Source organism: Sinohyriopsis cumingii, chromosome 5 (genome assembly GCF_028554795.1).
Source record: "Sinohyriopsis cumingii isolate HCF-2022 chromosome 5, ASM2855479v2, whole genome shotgun sequence".
NCBI classification, from domain to species: Eukaryota; Metazoa; Mollusca; class Bivalvia; order Unionida; family Unionidae; genus Sinohyriopsis; species Sinohyriopsis cumingii.
This window is the reverse complement of record NC_142965.1, coordinates 79,165,101-79,182,219: the sequence shown is the minus strand read 5'-3', so window position 1 is coordinate 79,182,219 and position 17,119 is coordinate 79,165,101. Positions and strand designations below refer to the sequence as shown.

Below are 17,119 nucleotides of genomic sequence, written 5' to 3'. Positions count from 1 at the left end.
ATGCCACCTGTAGACATCATTATTAGAAATGCATTCCTAGGGAGTTAATGTAAACCAGACAGAAAAAAAAAAGTATGAGAACAAAATTTTAAGAAATTCAACATTTCAATAATTCATAGATTTCAGTACTATCTGTATGGGAAACTCTGTTGATATATAGTTAGTAAGAATAATGCAAACATCATCTGGTCCTGCATTATAAACTATGAGACAAACAGATCAAATAGGTTACTTCTAGAGTAAGTGACAGAAGGACTATGACTCAAAAACATTAGTTGTGCAGTCAAATTTGGGGCTAAGAAGTATTTATTTTGATCAAGTAATTGAACACTGAAAATACTTTTTGTGTCAGCCTTCAAGAATGTTTTTATTTATAAGCACTAATTCTATTTATAAGCACTGATTCAGATGGTTCATGGTCAACCCAAGAAAACCATTCTAAAGATTGCCAAAAATTAGGCACAATGCAGAAAATTTCAAGTTGTGATTGTGAATGACTGTGGCATTTAGTTGCATGGCTACCACTGGTAACTACTGTGATCTGTGCATGTAATAAAGTATGTGTAATTATGGCTTAAAAAAATCTTTCATTATTTTACCTAAATAAAATTAAGTAAAACTTCAATATCTTACATTCAGAGAATCATCAAAACAAACACAAATAAACAATTTAATTCTATCAAATGCCTGTATGGGACATCATCTGCATTACTTACCTGGTTGCCTTCTGGCAACTAATTCTTTACTAATATAACAGTTGATGAACTTAGTTACACGTGATTCATCATTTGTTACAACATAAATTTTATTTAACCAATTTTTATCCTAAATTTTATTTGCAAGACAAAGAAAATACTGGACTAAACTGATAACGTTAATTACTGATTTAAATTAAAGAAAGTATTCCCAAACTTGAAATTCCGTTTAGGACTTTTCTCAAGAAAGATACTTGATTCTGCCATAGCAGTGAATTTGAATTTGTTGCTGGATTGGAACTTGTATTGAACAAGATATATATATATTTTCTCAGCAATTTCAGGGTATTTTTTTTTGTCATAATGTACCATAAATACATTAAATCAAGGATAATATTTATGGATTTTTCAAACACAAAATTTACTTGATGCTGATGATAAATTTTCCTACACAAATTTAACTTTTTAGGAGTATAATTTAAATACATAATTTGATTTTTTTCAATATACTTGTCAAAATGTAGTAGACACATGTCTTAATACCATGGAAATATTAATTACTGTGATGGACAGATACAAAATACCCAAATAATAAGAATAAAAATGAACAAAGTCAATTAAATAGACTGTTAAACTGTCACAACTGACCGAGTCCATCACACTATACATCATAGTAGACAACACTAACACCACACATATATGCATTATGCTTCCACAGGAATTATTCAGCTTACCCATGTTTCACTGTCCTCAGGAGATGTAGTCATTATTTTAAACATCTTTAAAATGATTATGGCCGTTTAATTCTGGTGAAGATACCATGCAGAGCACTCATCGATAGGTGATGTAATTTTCCTAATACACAATGTCCTGCTTGCTTGTTAAGCATGCTAATAATGGTCAGCAGGTGCTGATGCAGCAAATCAAATGCATGTTTAAATAAATAATCAAGGATGTAAACAAGCATGATACACCAAATCTATACATTAATCATAGTAACTGATGGAGATTTGAGTATCTGTCAACCTATCCAAACTCAAATAATGTAAAAAGTCATCCGAAGTCCAAGGACGTAGATTCTTCTGAAACACTAAATAAGAATTAAATATTTGTGACAAAACAGGAAACTGGCCAATCATTTATTACAATACTTTTTTTTAACCCCAAGTGGAACTATTATTGTAAGTAGTTAGCACATCCCATGAAATCAATAGCCCATTGATATTGTCTGTATCATATCAGTATGACACGTAAGATGCCAATATCATGACAGACAATCTGGAAAACTAAGACAATCACATGAAAATTAGAGGAAAAATAACTAAATATAGCTATAAGGGACCCAATAATTAATCTTAACAATTTGCATGACTTGACCTAAACTCTAACACCTTATCATCCCACAGTGTACTGAGTTTTCCAAACATTTATTTTTTCCCCAAAGAAATTTTATTATCCTGAAATATGCAGAACAATTCATTTTCACTAATAAATATATTTCCATATCCTATATGATGTCAAATGTTTTTATGTCTAACAAGCATCTTTTTATGCCTATTTTGAAGGGGCTGCACATTTTACTGTAGAACAAAGAAACAAAATTCTGTGTCAATCTGATCAAGGACTATGGCACTAATGCCACCAACCCACGTAACTCTGACACCTCATTAAATATTAAGTATCTTGCTGTGCAACTAAACAAAACTAATATCTTAATTATTAAGAAAATCATGCTTATAATCCACAATGGCATAAATAAAATCACTTCATATTACATATTCATGTAGTTTTTGTTCAGAGACTCAATCAAGTAACTTACTCATCGCACAATGCCATGTTGACTTTGAAGCTGTACATAAAAATACTGCATTGTTATGAACAGATATTACCATAAACAAAAATATTTGGACATTAAATCACTGTTTATCTAATAAATATTTTCTGCATTTATTAATTTATTTTTTTATGATTTAATTTAAATTAATAGAATGTAAGGAGTGTTAATATTCACTAATCTGGCAGTTTTAGTCTGACTCTTTTAAATGACGTGTGTGTGTGTGTGTGTGTGTGTGTATGAGAATTGGACTTTTAATATAGCTTTAACAATTTTTCAGTCATATTGCTACAATGTCTGCAGTGTGGCAGTTTACAGTGATGTCTAGCACTGGGACATAATTAGAAAGAACTGTTTACTCAGAGGAACTAACTGACGATGGAATCTGACCTGTTGCTTACAATAAACACAATGATGACCACAACCATGATGTCATTAAAAGATTACAATCACAATGTAACTTCTAAGTCTCTATCCGTTGCCAACATAACACGCAATAACAGCTACAAAAAAAAATACTGCTTTCAAGGTACACAATCTAATGCACCAGCACAATGTTATTGTTCCATCAATCTCTCTCACATATAAATATAAACAGACATTCACTTAATAGAGAAATCTCTTTAAGTTTTTATAATATATCAAGTCTAAGGTCAAACTGCCATATTGTTTGATGTACCCCTGGAGATTTGTGTCTTTTTTGCCTGAAATGCGAGTAGGAAACACATTTTCAGGGCTACTTCTGAATACATCAAAACCAATCTCCTTCCGAGAAATTTCTGTCTAGCCTGATGCCTAGTTGTGATAGAAATGTTTTTTATTGGCTAGTTCACTCATACATGTGTAAAATGGTAAAAGTACTTTTTTTTCTTTCTTTTTTTTTTTGCCTAATGAATCCATCATTTTTGGGTCCTAGCCATTTCTTACTCCAGATCCCCAACTTATCCTATTTTTACAAAGGTTTGTGTGCAGTTCAGACTGATCTGCCTTACATCTGTGGCCAAAAAGTAGAAAATCTGGATACAAAATCCAATTCCGACAATGGGCGAATTGTTTGTGTAAAAAAATTAATTCTGGTCTCCAAATGTGATTTTCTCTATGTATTTTGTAATGCAAGTAGAAAGTCCAGATTACATGTAGTTGGTATCATTGCAGAGCTGTATCTATCTACTTTTCTGTAATACATTCCACTTTAGTGAATCTTAAATGTCCTTGATGCTTCAGAGCTCGGAAGTTGGGTACTACCTCCTGATGCACAAACATGGCACCTGGGTTTGTGAGCTAACAAGAGTTGTGGAAATTTCTGAAAAACTGTCATGGAATGGCAAATTTTCGTAACTTATGTGCAATGTTGATGCACAAATGCTCAAATAATAATAATAATAATGAGGACTTTGTATAGCGCCTAATCTTTAGAAGCTCTAAGTGCTTTACAACATTAGACAACATCTATAAGATAAAAAACATAATGATATGATTACAAAAACAAACACCGTGAAATTAGAAAACATATTAAAAAAAACATGCTGAGAATATTTAAGGTAGGAAACATTATTAGGTCTTTAAGTTTGTTCTTGCAGTCGAAATAAGTGAGTTTTGAGAGCACTCTTGAATGGGATCACTGTGTCTTTGTGTCTATACACAAGGACTATTCAAATTTGGTAATATCATCAAAATTCACCTACAACCATGGCACCAGCAGTTAACGAGTTGTTTATATCATGTAATGGATAAGAGTTTATCTTGTGCTCGGATTACCTTATCCAAAACTTATTAAAGACCACAGAGAATAAAGAATATGCTTAACATAACCACAGCCTGTACATGGCATCTATTATCGTCAATGCATTTATATTTGTTGGCTTAATGTTTTACTGTCAACTTAATGGGACTTGCCTTTGAGATATTACCATTCCTTTTGGACTGAAAGGACTTCAAAGAATAAAATAATTACATTTTTCCATATGCAAAATGAGTTTGTTGAATTTCTTTTCAGCACCTATTTCTTTCAGTTCTTTAAAATTTATACTCACAGTTGTCACATTTTTGAGTACCTACCAGTACATGAATACAAATAAACTACTTTCTGTTTGAAAGGCACCAATATTAGAACACCAGTTCAATTACAATAATCGCAGTAATTACAATGTTCTATACAGATAAATTACCTTTGACACAGACATTATGACACAGAGACTAACAGCTGTTTTATGATGAAAAACTGAGATCGTCAACAGTTTAAAATATAGGATATCAAATACATTATAGGACAGCTCTAAGTTCATTCAGGATTCAAAAATTAGCTCATGTTATACATCATGAAATACAGTAGTAAAGCATTAAAATGTAGCCATGATACATAGGATAAAGTAGGTAGACATTTCTGCAATCTACTGGCTGTCGAGAAAAACCATGTGAGTCTACGTATACTGAATCATCTGTTGACCCCAAGGACAGATGAAAAACACATTATTGGTAGTCTAGCATAAGTTTATCTACATGTAGAAAATAAACTACTTACTGATCTAATGAGAGGACTTGGTGTGGAGGCAGGACTTTGTTGAGAGTTGGACACCAATGAGTTACCTATCGTCACAACTGACGCATTTCCTGAAACTGCTGTTATGGAAACAGGTGCTAGAACAGTGCCATGTTGAAGTCCACCTTCTAACAGCAAGGCATTATGCGACACTGCTGTTAATACACTGTTCTTCGGAATTGTTCTTAATGTATCTATATTCACTAACTTGGCCTGGTGTGCAGTTTTGTTATTAGTACCAATGACATGAGCCTGCTGTAATGTCTTTTCATCCAGCGTTATTTGTTGAGACTGAAGTTCACTCAAGTTAGCTGCTGTTAGGTTTACATACTGGCCATTCAGAATGGCTTCCGGGGGAAAACCAGTCACAAGTAATCCCACTTGGTCCTTAATCACATGATTTTTGCCTGTTTTCCCTGTTGTGGCCTGCAGGGTGGCATTAATATGCCCTATGGCCTGGCCCCCAAGGCTCATATTTGGTATCGTTATTGTAAATGGACCAGAGGCCATTGTATTACCTGTCATTGTTGGAATACTGTTGATAACATTTGTATTAACATGCAACCCTGTTGGCTGAGTACTTGTGGGACTAGTTGCCACAGAACTACCACTGCTCCGACGTCTTTTCAAAGAATTACCATCAACGAGATTCCCACTGCCATTGTTCAAGACATTACTCAAGGCCACAGGACTGTGAGATAAAGATATGGAACCCTCTCGAGAAATAGTTCTATTGCTTGTGTTACATTTTGATTGTTTGGGTTTCACTGGAACAGTGTTTTTAATGGATGAATTTATCACAGAATTAACAGAATGCATGGCAGTACTTGTGTTGTCTACTAGATTAAATTCATAAGGATCCTTTGAATTCGATGCAGTATGATTCTCCTTTGGAAGATTTGACTCCACACACAACTTCCTAGAACAAAAGAAATGAATATTTGTCACTGATGTTGGGCATATACAGTAACAGATTTGCTGTGATGAACTATGTGTAGTTATGTAGCTATCATCAGACTACAATAGGATAATGATGACAAATGTTAATATGAGATTTTCTCTTGTGTATTTAGATGTGCTGAGTTTACTTGTTGTCAAGCCAGCACCTAAAGCAAATTACTGCATATATATCTTTCAGTCATTGTTATCTGAATTATAAGCAAATGGACATAAAACTATATGAAGTCAAAATCTAAAATCTGCAATTTAACTGATGAAGAAAAAAAGAAGAAAAAAACACAAGAAGTAAATATAACAGTAAGACAGTGTACCTTCAGTAAGACTGCAATGTTTACCCAAATTTATGAATGTGTACAGACATAATGCAAAATAACTTTTCCCTAGATCTGCCCATTAGGCTTACAGCTCACAGCTATTTTGAGGAACATCATTGTCAATGTGCACGCCATACCTTGCCTTGCAAATGTTTCATTTTCTGTACATCTTTTACTTTTATTATGACTGGATTCGGTTAGCAAGACATTTCATCATTTGATATATCTGACAATTTAGGCAAAACATGCTTAGAACTGTCACAATATTGTTTTGTACTGCAATATTAATGTATATGTTGGGCAAAATCGATGATGCAATTTGACAAACTACCTGGTCATGCACTTCAGCCAATACATGTACATGTACCACATTACCATGTGCATGTTCTTTTCATGGTTCCCACGCTTTCTAAAGATAAATTTCCAGGTCATTTCTAGGGTTTTTCCAGGATGAAATTAATTTTTTCAAGTTTCAAATATGACCATCACTAATGGAATTAAAGAACATTTTAGATTACAAAACATGCATTTTCTAAATCTAAAGATGTTTCTATTTCAAGACTCTCCAAAAGATCTAAGTCAGAAAAGATGATCATGTACAAAACCACAAAATGTATCACGTAAAACAAGTTTGATATATTCCTATAAAATGGCATGTAAAGTCATTTCAATGTACAGAATAAAAATTCTAACTTTATTTTGCTGACCTGCATTATGTTGCTAAGTGGGAACAACATAATAAACATAAATTAGTTTCCTATATTACAGTATATAAAAAAACAATAAATGCAAATAATTAGAATCTTGTCTTGTAGCAAAAAGTGTTTAACCCTGAATTTATCTGTGCCAATGAAATCTCAAACCAGAGTTTTCAAACAACCAAATCTCCTAAAGACGATCTGGTTAAAAATCCATCATTTAAAAAACATTTTCAAAAGGGTTGAATTAAATTTTGACAAAAATACCTTCAAAATTATATACTGTTGTACAACAAGGACTGAATTTTCTGTAAAATCAACTTGTCTTCTTGTAATTTGTTAAACCAGTCCCCAAACCTCTATTGATACAGGGGCTTGTATCATATTTAATATGTAATACAAGGGACGACTGTTTCTCATTTCAACTCTGAGATTCAACAATTTTGACAACAAATTTGGCTTAAAACGATTAACAGTCCATGTTTTAATCTGGGTTTTTCTCCAAATATTCCCCAACCCATTTTTCATATTTGGACGTTTGTGTGTGAGGTCAGTTGCATATCAAAAATTTGGAATTCGCTGCCACTGTGCAGTAGCGACATATAGTAGTCGCTTACCAGTGGGCCAAGAAAATTTTTAAATATGTTATATTAACTTATACCTGTATGAAATCGATAGGAAAATGATTTGTTTTCTCAGAAATATCAAGTATTATAATCATGTCTTTAATCCGCTGACAGACTAGACGAAACTATGGCATTGATGAAACCTGACCCTGTACTCACCATTTGCATTACTAGTCACATGACTTCACAAATCTCAAACGACGAAATCATAAGTCCAATAGCCACATGATATCAACAACAAACTCCTTTTTAATGTTGTTGTACTGTACAGAAATTCAATTATATTAAATGAAAGTCTGATACTTTTTGTAAAAACCAGCATTCTGGCCAGTCTGATTTATCAAGCAGAGAGCACATGTCAACATGGTAGTCACATGATACAACAAAACTCATGAAGTTGTTCTTGGAATATATAAATATGGAAAATGTTCTTTCTTTCGCTTTTGTATTTTTATTACAACCAGTATACAACTTCTGTTTAATATTTTTGTATTATTTTTTTCTCTACAATATTTGAAAATGTGGGTTGTTAAGATCTGCATACTCAGGTGATTAGCAATGCAAATCGCGAGTACCAGGTCACATTTCATCAACGTCGTAGTTTTATTTTGTCCTTCTGCAGATTAAAGACATAACGATTATAAGTCACAATTTCTGAGAAAAAAAAAGTAATTTTCATATCAATTTCATGCATGTATCACTCAATCTAACAACGTTTACAGTTTGCTAGATCATCCGGTAAGCGGCTATGCTTTGCCACCATCATCTTGGCCTCTTGTGATGCTAGGCTGGTTTTCATACCTTCCATGTAAGGAAAGATACGGATATCAAGCTGACTTTGAAAATAAAAGTCTATTAGATGAATCTAATCCACTGAGCGTTTGGATTTACTCAGTATATATGTTTATTGCAAGCACCCAAATGATCCATACTGCACCCTCCGAATATTCTGGTTAGAACTTGATAAAAACTCACGATCAGTTTATTTATGACTGAATTACATGATTCTTTTGGGCGGAAAATTCCTGGAGTTTTCCTGACTTTCATCAGTATTTGTGAAATTCAAGGATTTTTCACTGTCATGAAAACAATTATCATTTCTCCCAAGTTCTTCCCGATAGTGTGGGAACCCTGTCTTTTACACTGTTACCTATTTTATAAACATTTACAGGCAGTAAACTAAACAAAGTTGTTTGCACATAAAAGTTGTAGCCATACCCTTCAAGAGTCATGGAGGGGCATTAAAAACTCAATGTTATCAATGCTGAAGTTATTGTAAATTTTGTTGCCCGACCATGTGCTAAAATGTCTGCCAGAGCACAGCCATTTATTTCTTCATTCCTAACTGACTGAAGACTTTCTAACACTACAGAATTATAAAATCTGCTATAAAATAGATGCTATAGAACTAAATCTACTCTCTGTAAATCTATGAGTAAAATGTTTTTTCTATAGTACTTGACCATCATAATACATTAGTACATTTGCTACATCAAGCTCTGCCAAGCTAAAAAGATGTAGCATCGTTTGGCTTCTTCACAGAAAGTACTAAAAGACTCTCTGCTTGCCAAAGTAAGATGAGAGTGGTCCTCCTTTCTTATGAGGAATTGGCACACCATATATCATCAATCATCACCCTGTGCTATTAGTTACTATTTGATCAGATGTGCATCCTTTTCCAAACATATAACAGCAGGTAGGGATTTGGAGGGGGTGTACATTTTATGATCAGGTAAGTATTATCAAAGAAACATATTTTATTCTTAAAATTGGTTTTTCTTCAAAAATATGTTAACTGATCATATAATGATAGAAAAAAGGTCAAAGAAAGAAGAAGTTACAAATCCTTACTCTGGAGTTGGCCATCTTTGGTCTCCTAATGTACATGAAGCAACTTCAAGTAGTGTGAGATATGGGAAAGCGTTTATGCATGGACATCAATAAAAAAAACAATTTTTCATTTCTGCAAATTGAGCAGCAGTAGAGAAACATGCATTAATGCAAAGCTGGTGAATGACCCCGAAAGTCAACCTGTTGCTTTGCTAATATTGGTCCAACTAGATCAAACTAAGCTCTTTGGAATAAAAATCTCTCGGTAAATGCTAGAGATTGTTATCTCTAACCGACATCCCACTGCATGGATGACGTCAGTCAGGAAGCAGTTGTGCTCAAATGCTATGCTTGTGGAGACCACCATAACCACATGAACTGAGAGGCATGTAAACTTAATCTGACTGCAGTTGAAGGCTGTATGGATAAACTATAATATCCCAGAAGACAGGATTTGAGTGTAAACATAATCCCTTCCTTCAAGCAAGATCTTCCTCTTCTGATCAGCTCAGTTAACTTTAGGTCTCACTTCTGAACACTGGTAGGCTTCTGCAGATGCCCTTGGGATGAAAGATCCCAAAAAGACGGCAGTTTAAAGGCAAAGGATCCAACTCCCCATGAGCAGGAAATTGTTCCTAAAAATGAAATAAGAACTATCACGAAAGAAACTAAACAATCACAATGAAGCCGCAGATAGTTTGGGTCAACCAACAAGGCACCTATCACGCTGACTCTGTGAGCTGTAGATACAATGACTAGGAAGCAGCTTTTGAACGAGAGGCAAGCCATGGAGGTTTTGGACAGCAGTTCAAAGGTCATACTTAACCATGTCAAAACCCATAAGAAGATTATATTTCAGACAAAGGGCCTGAGACTTTGACTAAGATAAGTCAAAATTCACAGGGTAAGTGAGGTTTTTGTTCAGGCCTGTCTCCTCTCTTCCATGATGATGCAATGTGTCTGAATTCATGGAATGGTAACCCTTGACTGTGATGGCAGCTAACTTCCCTCAAAGAGCCATAGGAGCTCACCATCTTTGAGTTTTAAAGGTGGAGACACTTTTCTGCTCACATAAGTGGAAGAAAACTCAAAACTTCAATTTTAAATTGGTGGGTCTTCATGCCCAATCAATTATATCAACCACTTTTTCTGACAAATGTTTCTTTCTGAAGGCTTGCTTGATTCAAGTCATGTGTGCAAGTTCAACATCTCTGGCTTTGGAAGCAAAACCAGTATTCAGTTTTTTGACAGAATGGTCAATTTACTATTCAATGTTAACTGTCAGATCCAGTCAGCACATTTGAGTCCGGTATGACAATGAGCCTGCCTGTCAGATCCAGTCAGCACATTTCAGTCCAGTATGACAATGAGACTGACTGCAGATCCAGTCAGCACCTTTCAGTCCAGTATGACAATGAGCCTAACTGGCAGATCCAGTCAGCATATTTGAGTCCAGTATGACAATGAGCCTGCCTGTCAGATCCAGTCAGCACATTTCAGTCCAGTATGACAATGAGCCTAACTGGCAGATCCAGTCAGCACATTTCAGTCCAGTATGACAATGACCCTGCCTGTCAGATCCAGTCAGCACATTTCAGTCCAGTATGACAATGAGCCTAACTGGCAGATCCAGTCAGCACATTTCAGTCCAGTATGACAATGAGCCTAACTGGCAGATCCAGTCAGCACATTTCAGTCCAGTATGACAATGAGCCTAACTGGCAGATCCAGTCAGCACATTTGAGTCCAGTATAACAATGAGCCTGACTGGCAGATCCAGTCAGCACATTCGAGTCCAGAGAACACAATGACTGGATTAAGATCCCAGTGGGGTTTTGTTGTAATGGATGTCAACAGTCTTCTCATTAGATATAATTGCTTTCTTTCCATGATCAACCAAGAAAATGAATATTACTTTTTATACTTCTGTGCCGACTGTCTTTTAAGGGGCTGTTAGTCCCTTTCACCTTCAAACATGATTTTGCTTGCTGAAAAATATTTCTAGATAGTGCTACAACCTCAAAGCAAAAACTTGATTATGAACACCTTCTGCATGAAAAAATGCATCTGAACTCCTGCGAACTCCTAATGATTCAATCATTAATTTTACTTAACTTATTAAGAAAACCCAGATCTGGACCAAAACTAGACAAGTCAATATCCAGATTTGGCCACAACAATCATACTTTCATATTTATGGCTCCTTACATCCATAATTTAAGGATCATTTCAATAAGATGTTCAGTCAAATCCGAAGGCTTAGCAGGTCTGGATCATTTAACCACGTGGACTGTGATAAGAATGCATCTCTTTTCAAAAGCTAAACATTAATGGATGCTGCTATGGAGGACAAGCATTCAGCTAACCTATTATGAGACAAGAGACTTACTCCTTGTCTAGGCTCTGTTCAGGTTGCTGAAATGTTGTCATCATGGCCTACCACAGCATTGAGCCAATCACTACAATGTTGTAAACTGGCTGTTACATGCTGAAAGGTTCTCCAGTACATATGTAAAGAAGGTTTTAACATTCTGAGGCAGGTGACGAACCTGTTCAGTGCCAGTCCCTGATGCTTCCACGGGTCTGTTACTGAAAAAAGTAGGAGAAAGGTTCACCAAATCTGGTGCTGGTTATGTGGGTGTCCATGAAGGAGATGGGACTAAGCAAGGCAGTCAGATAATGTAGGCATTTTGGAACTGGAAATGGGTTAACCATGGGGAAAACAGTACATCAGCAGTAAACGGTACAGGTCACGGGTGTGCCAGAGCTGAAGACATGGTCTGAAGGGCAGCTAAATTTATGGTACCTGCCATGGACGGAATGATCACCATAGCCAATATTGGTGTTTCTACAAGCAGGTAGAAAACCTCAGAACTGGTCTGGCAGTCTATGCTCTGATGGAATGCTACAGTTGTTGTACTGTGGACTGGATACAAAAGGAAAATATATCACCATTCCCCATTCCCAGTAATGGCTTAACCAGAACCAAAGACATGGTCTAAAGCTGGCTATCGTGGGAATTATTACCACAGTAAGTACCAGGGTCTATAGGAGGTGACAAACTGACTACGCTGCCACGTGTCTGTACAGACCAGGTGGTACTGGGCAATATCAGTCTTGACCCAGAACTGCAACTTACTGAAAAATATGACTCATTACACCTAATCCTGGAAGTCAAAAGAACAGTTCCAGGCTGTGCCAGAACTTGTGTGGTCCATGTACTGGGGTTTGTATGTGCAGATGTTATATTTTCTATTGGTCCAGATGGGCAACCATACCATGTCATTAGTGGCTGTTATGTTTAATGTGACCTGGGTTTGCATGTGGCTAACACTGTTATCTGAGAAGCTGATGATGCCTGGACAGCCACATTTTCTTCTGAATGAGTGAGCTTTCCACCTTCAGGGACTGTGAGAAAAGGAAGATGTCAATGGTGGCAGCAGCGGCACTTAATTCTTTCATTTGCCTGATTTACCTGCTTGGACCAGAGCATTTTTTTTATGTATGGCCTGAATTGCAACCCATATAATCTATATAGGTAGAGCAAATGCCTTCAAGGCCACTTGAACTATTTTCCACCCATGCATTTGATCCTGACAGCTGTGTTGACACCTGTGAATAGAGAGAGCTGAACAAAGACAAACACTGCTGAAATCAGTCAGGCATGACAGTAACCTTACCGTGTAGGGGGCACCTATAATAAATGAAAAATGCTCAGAGTAATGATGAGATGTTACAGCATGCAATAACAGAACAATTACACGACAAAATTCTATAACAAGGTTGAGTAACAAACTGAATTTAAAGTTCTACAAGCCACCGATCAGGCAAATAAAATGGTGCCAACCAGCTCGTCATATGACAAAGTCTAACAAATGAAGTGCAAATTATTCATCTATGATGAAGATCTGATCTCTCTAAGAGGAAACCACTCCCATCTGATGTCTGCCTTGGCAAGCAGATGAAAACAAGTCAGGTGTGGCAAAAGAATTTTTAGTTTTGGGAGGACTGAATTTGAAAAGTTCTATCGTAATCCTCCAAACAGTATAGGTGAAGTAGCAATAACAAACTTCTGCTAATTGATGACAAGACAGCATATGACAGACAACAGGCCATCCCACAAGTATTTCTGGTCTGCTAATGGATGACAAGACAGCATATGACAGACAACAGGCCATCCCACAAGTATTTCTGGTCTGCTAATGGATGACAAGACAGCATATGACAGACAACAGGCCATCCCACAAGTATTTCTGGTCTGCTAATTGATGACAAGACAGCATATGACAGACAACAGGCCATCCCACAAGTATTTCTGGTCTGTGACCAGTACTGCCACAAAACTGGTTTGATTAGTCAGAATATGATTTAATTTTGTTCATTTTCTCCCTACCATGCATGGAAAGTGAACCAATATTGCACAAGTTTTCTTGATAGTGTAACTCAGCAACACAATGTCATAGTTATAGAGGCACTCTACAGACTTATTGAAATTTGATATAACCTTAATTAACAGCATGCAAAAGTAGCCATTACCAGACCATGCTTAACAGTGTATGTCAAGTAGGTGCTGATCAATACTGGGAGAAACAGTAATTATCTTAATGAGAATGATGTTTAATATTGTTACCAATGAACAAAAAGAGATGCATTCTGATCAGCGTATCTTTAAAAATATCTGGAATTTGGGGATGGGTCAGAACATTTCATGAATCAGTGTCCAAAAACATGAAGGGTCTCAATATCTGGAATAATGATGGCAATTAAAATCAGGACAAGCTCATACTTTTGATACTGTTGTGATTTAATGGATTTTAATTCTTATTTTTGTTGAAAGCTACAAATACAATATATAAATTTAAAATAATTTGTGATAAATATTTAACATATGAAATTCCATAAATTAATTCATAACATAAAAGCAACAAATACTGTAAGCATTTTAATTAATATTATGACAATACTGATTTGCGATGTTTTTAATGCCTTTAATTAATCTTTTATTGGTGTGCATCGAAGACGTACAACAAATAATTTAGTTTGGTTGGCCTTAGCTCACTTTATAGTTTTTGACTAAAGTTTATACATACCAAAAGAGCCCTTCTCCAAGGACTTTTCAAGGGCTTTCCTATTTTCAGGGAGTACATTTTACTTTTTTTATTTGTGTGGACAGCTCCAGACCCCAGTTATGACTAACCTAGAAGTCTTGTACCAAATCTGAACTTTCCCCAGATTTTGTTTATAACTGCATTGATAAGTTGCTTATGTAACACATTATGGACAACACTTTTTATGGATTTTACATGTATTACTTTTAACTAACTAGTGTACCAAAACAGCAAAGAAACACTACTCTATCTGGTATCATGCTGTGTCTCATTAGCTAAAATTCAGCGCAAGATATTTTGCTGGTTTAAGAAAGTTCAGACCCCTGCCCATAAAACTGCCAGTATATGATGGTAAGCATCACAGTATGTTCAGAAATACAGTGGGACAAAATCTGTCATGGTACCCAGCTCTAGTATGTCCAAAGATGAAAGACCTGTATGCCGGAGACTTAGCATCACATTTGGTCAAATTCTGTTAAGTTGTTCTTGAGAAGAAGTCCCTGAAAGATTTCCTTTTTGTTTCGTAACAGCAGCAATATCTTGATTTTTAAAAAAGGCACAATATGCAAACTTTCAAAAGGTCTTCAAGCCATGATGCTTTCTGACGAGTTTGATCAAATTCTAGTTGGCATATTCGGAGGAGTTTTTATATATTTGGTTAGCAGTGGTCATATTTGATGGTGGATAAGCATCATTTGCGAAAAACTTAAAAGGTCTTCATGCAAGGATCCTATCTGTCAAGTCTGGTCCATTTCTATTCAGCATTTTTGAAAAAGTTGTTTAAATGTTGCTTTTAAAATTTTTAAGTAGTGTTTACAATTTTTTAAATGGTGACATATTTAATATTACTATCTTAACTGCATCCATATCTGATGGTATATCAGCATAACAAACATAAAAGCTTTTCCAACCAGTACGCGAAACTCGCCAAAAAATCCTACAAACCTTAAAATACAACTGGTCATGTTCATAACCCAACTGATCCTACTTACTATCAAACAGAAAGATGACGTAGTCAATGATTCAATAGTAAATTCAGATAGATATGAATATCGGCCTTTAGTAAGGTTTTTGATATAATGGACTATAATGTACAAAACAAAAGAAGATATTCATATCATAATGGTATGTCAAATGTATTAAATTTGATTAAATTCAGCATAACATTGCCACTATTTACTGACCAGGGCAATTATGCCCATGGTCCAGCCGACCCAGATCCATATATAACTCATCTGGAGGCTGGGTATCTCAATCTATTGACTTTCTTAAATGACAGAATCAGAACTAGACCCAGCCTCCAAAGATACATCTGTGGCTTCCAACATATAGCTAATCATGAAAAAAATTAGGTCTGCAAAAAGATAAGTTCCGGCAGAGGATGGTTGCAAATGGATCAAAAGCAAACGCATCATCTGAATGCAGCAGAACAGTTACAGTTCATTTTTAGCTCACTTCTTGTTTGAAGCTTGCTGAATTTTCACCACAGTGCTGGGAATCAGAAGTAGCATGTATCGTCAGACATCATATAGATGCATAAGTCTTTATTTGGAGTTACAAACATCTAGTCTACGCAGATTAAACTCTAGGTATTTTTACCTTCTCTCATATCACCCAAATTCATGGGTGGTGATGAGAAACAATTCATTATTATTTATTTTTTACTTGCTCCTAAATATTTCTTTTAACAGCATAAATATATAAAATTTGTAGATTATTTCCTCCATACGACTAAAAATCCTGCTGGCCTGATGGAAAGGCTACTCAGTTTTTGCCCCAGTCCATGATGAAATTGGCTGGCATCACACAATTGGGCCAGTGACAATTTTGCCAGCTATTTCCAACAAGGATGCATTATGTCAAAATATGATCAAATTCTGCTTCTGAGATAAAGTCATTTAAAGCTCTTTACTATTTGTAGTAGTAACAGCAACCATATCTGATGGCAGATTGGCATCATTTGTACAATGTCTTCCTGCCAAGATCCTTTCCCTCATATCTGATCAAAATCTGTTCAACAGTTTGTAAAAAGAAATTATTTAAAGAATTTATTTTAGTTTTAATAATGTCAACTGTGTATGGATGGCATAACATAATCATCTGTACAAATCTGAAATCGCTTTATGCCAGAATTCTTTTGTAAAATAATTGGCCCACATTTCTTTTTTCAGAAGAACTATAAAAAAAAGTAATTTCTTCATTGACACACAATGGACAATGGACACAGGGTCACACTATTATAAAATTATCAAGACAGATTCTACCATGTCATTTTCTATACCCTTTTAATGAATTATTTTTTAGCTGTATAAAATATTCAAGTGTTGGCACAAGCAATAATTAAAAATTATAACTTGCAATCAAATTTTATTTTTCTGATAACATATCCATTTTTATCAGAAACAACATATTTTGGTGATTGAATGTTTCGACTTGTGAAGACATCTGCACTAAAATCACTGATAACCACTAGGGTAATGTATTTTTGAGACAGCCTAAATAATACGAGACGTAT

At 35.3% G+C, this 17,119-nt stretch overlaps 1 protein-coding gene across 1 annotated transcript in view; it reads right to left on the bottom strand.

Annotated features, from left to right (window-relative positions):
* Positions 1–17,119, bottom strand: part of LOC149799562 (uncharacterized) — a 74,102-nt gene that overhangs the window by 24,241 nt on the left and 32,742 nt on the right. The window contains exon 8 of the mRNA XM_089958891.1: positions 5,051–5,987. Coding sequence (XP_089815017.1) covers positions 5,051–5,987 — 937 coding nt within the window. The remainder of the gene's footprint in view (positions 1–5,050; positions 5,988–17,119) is intronic.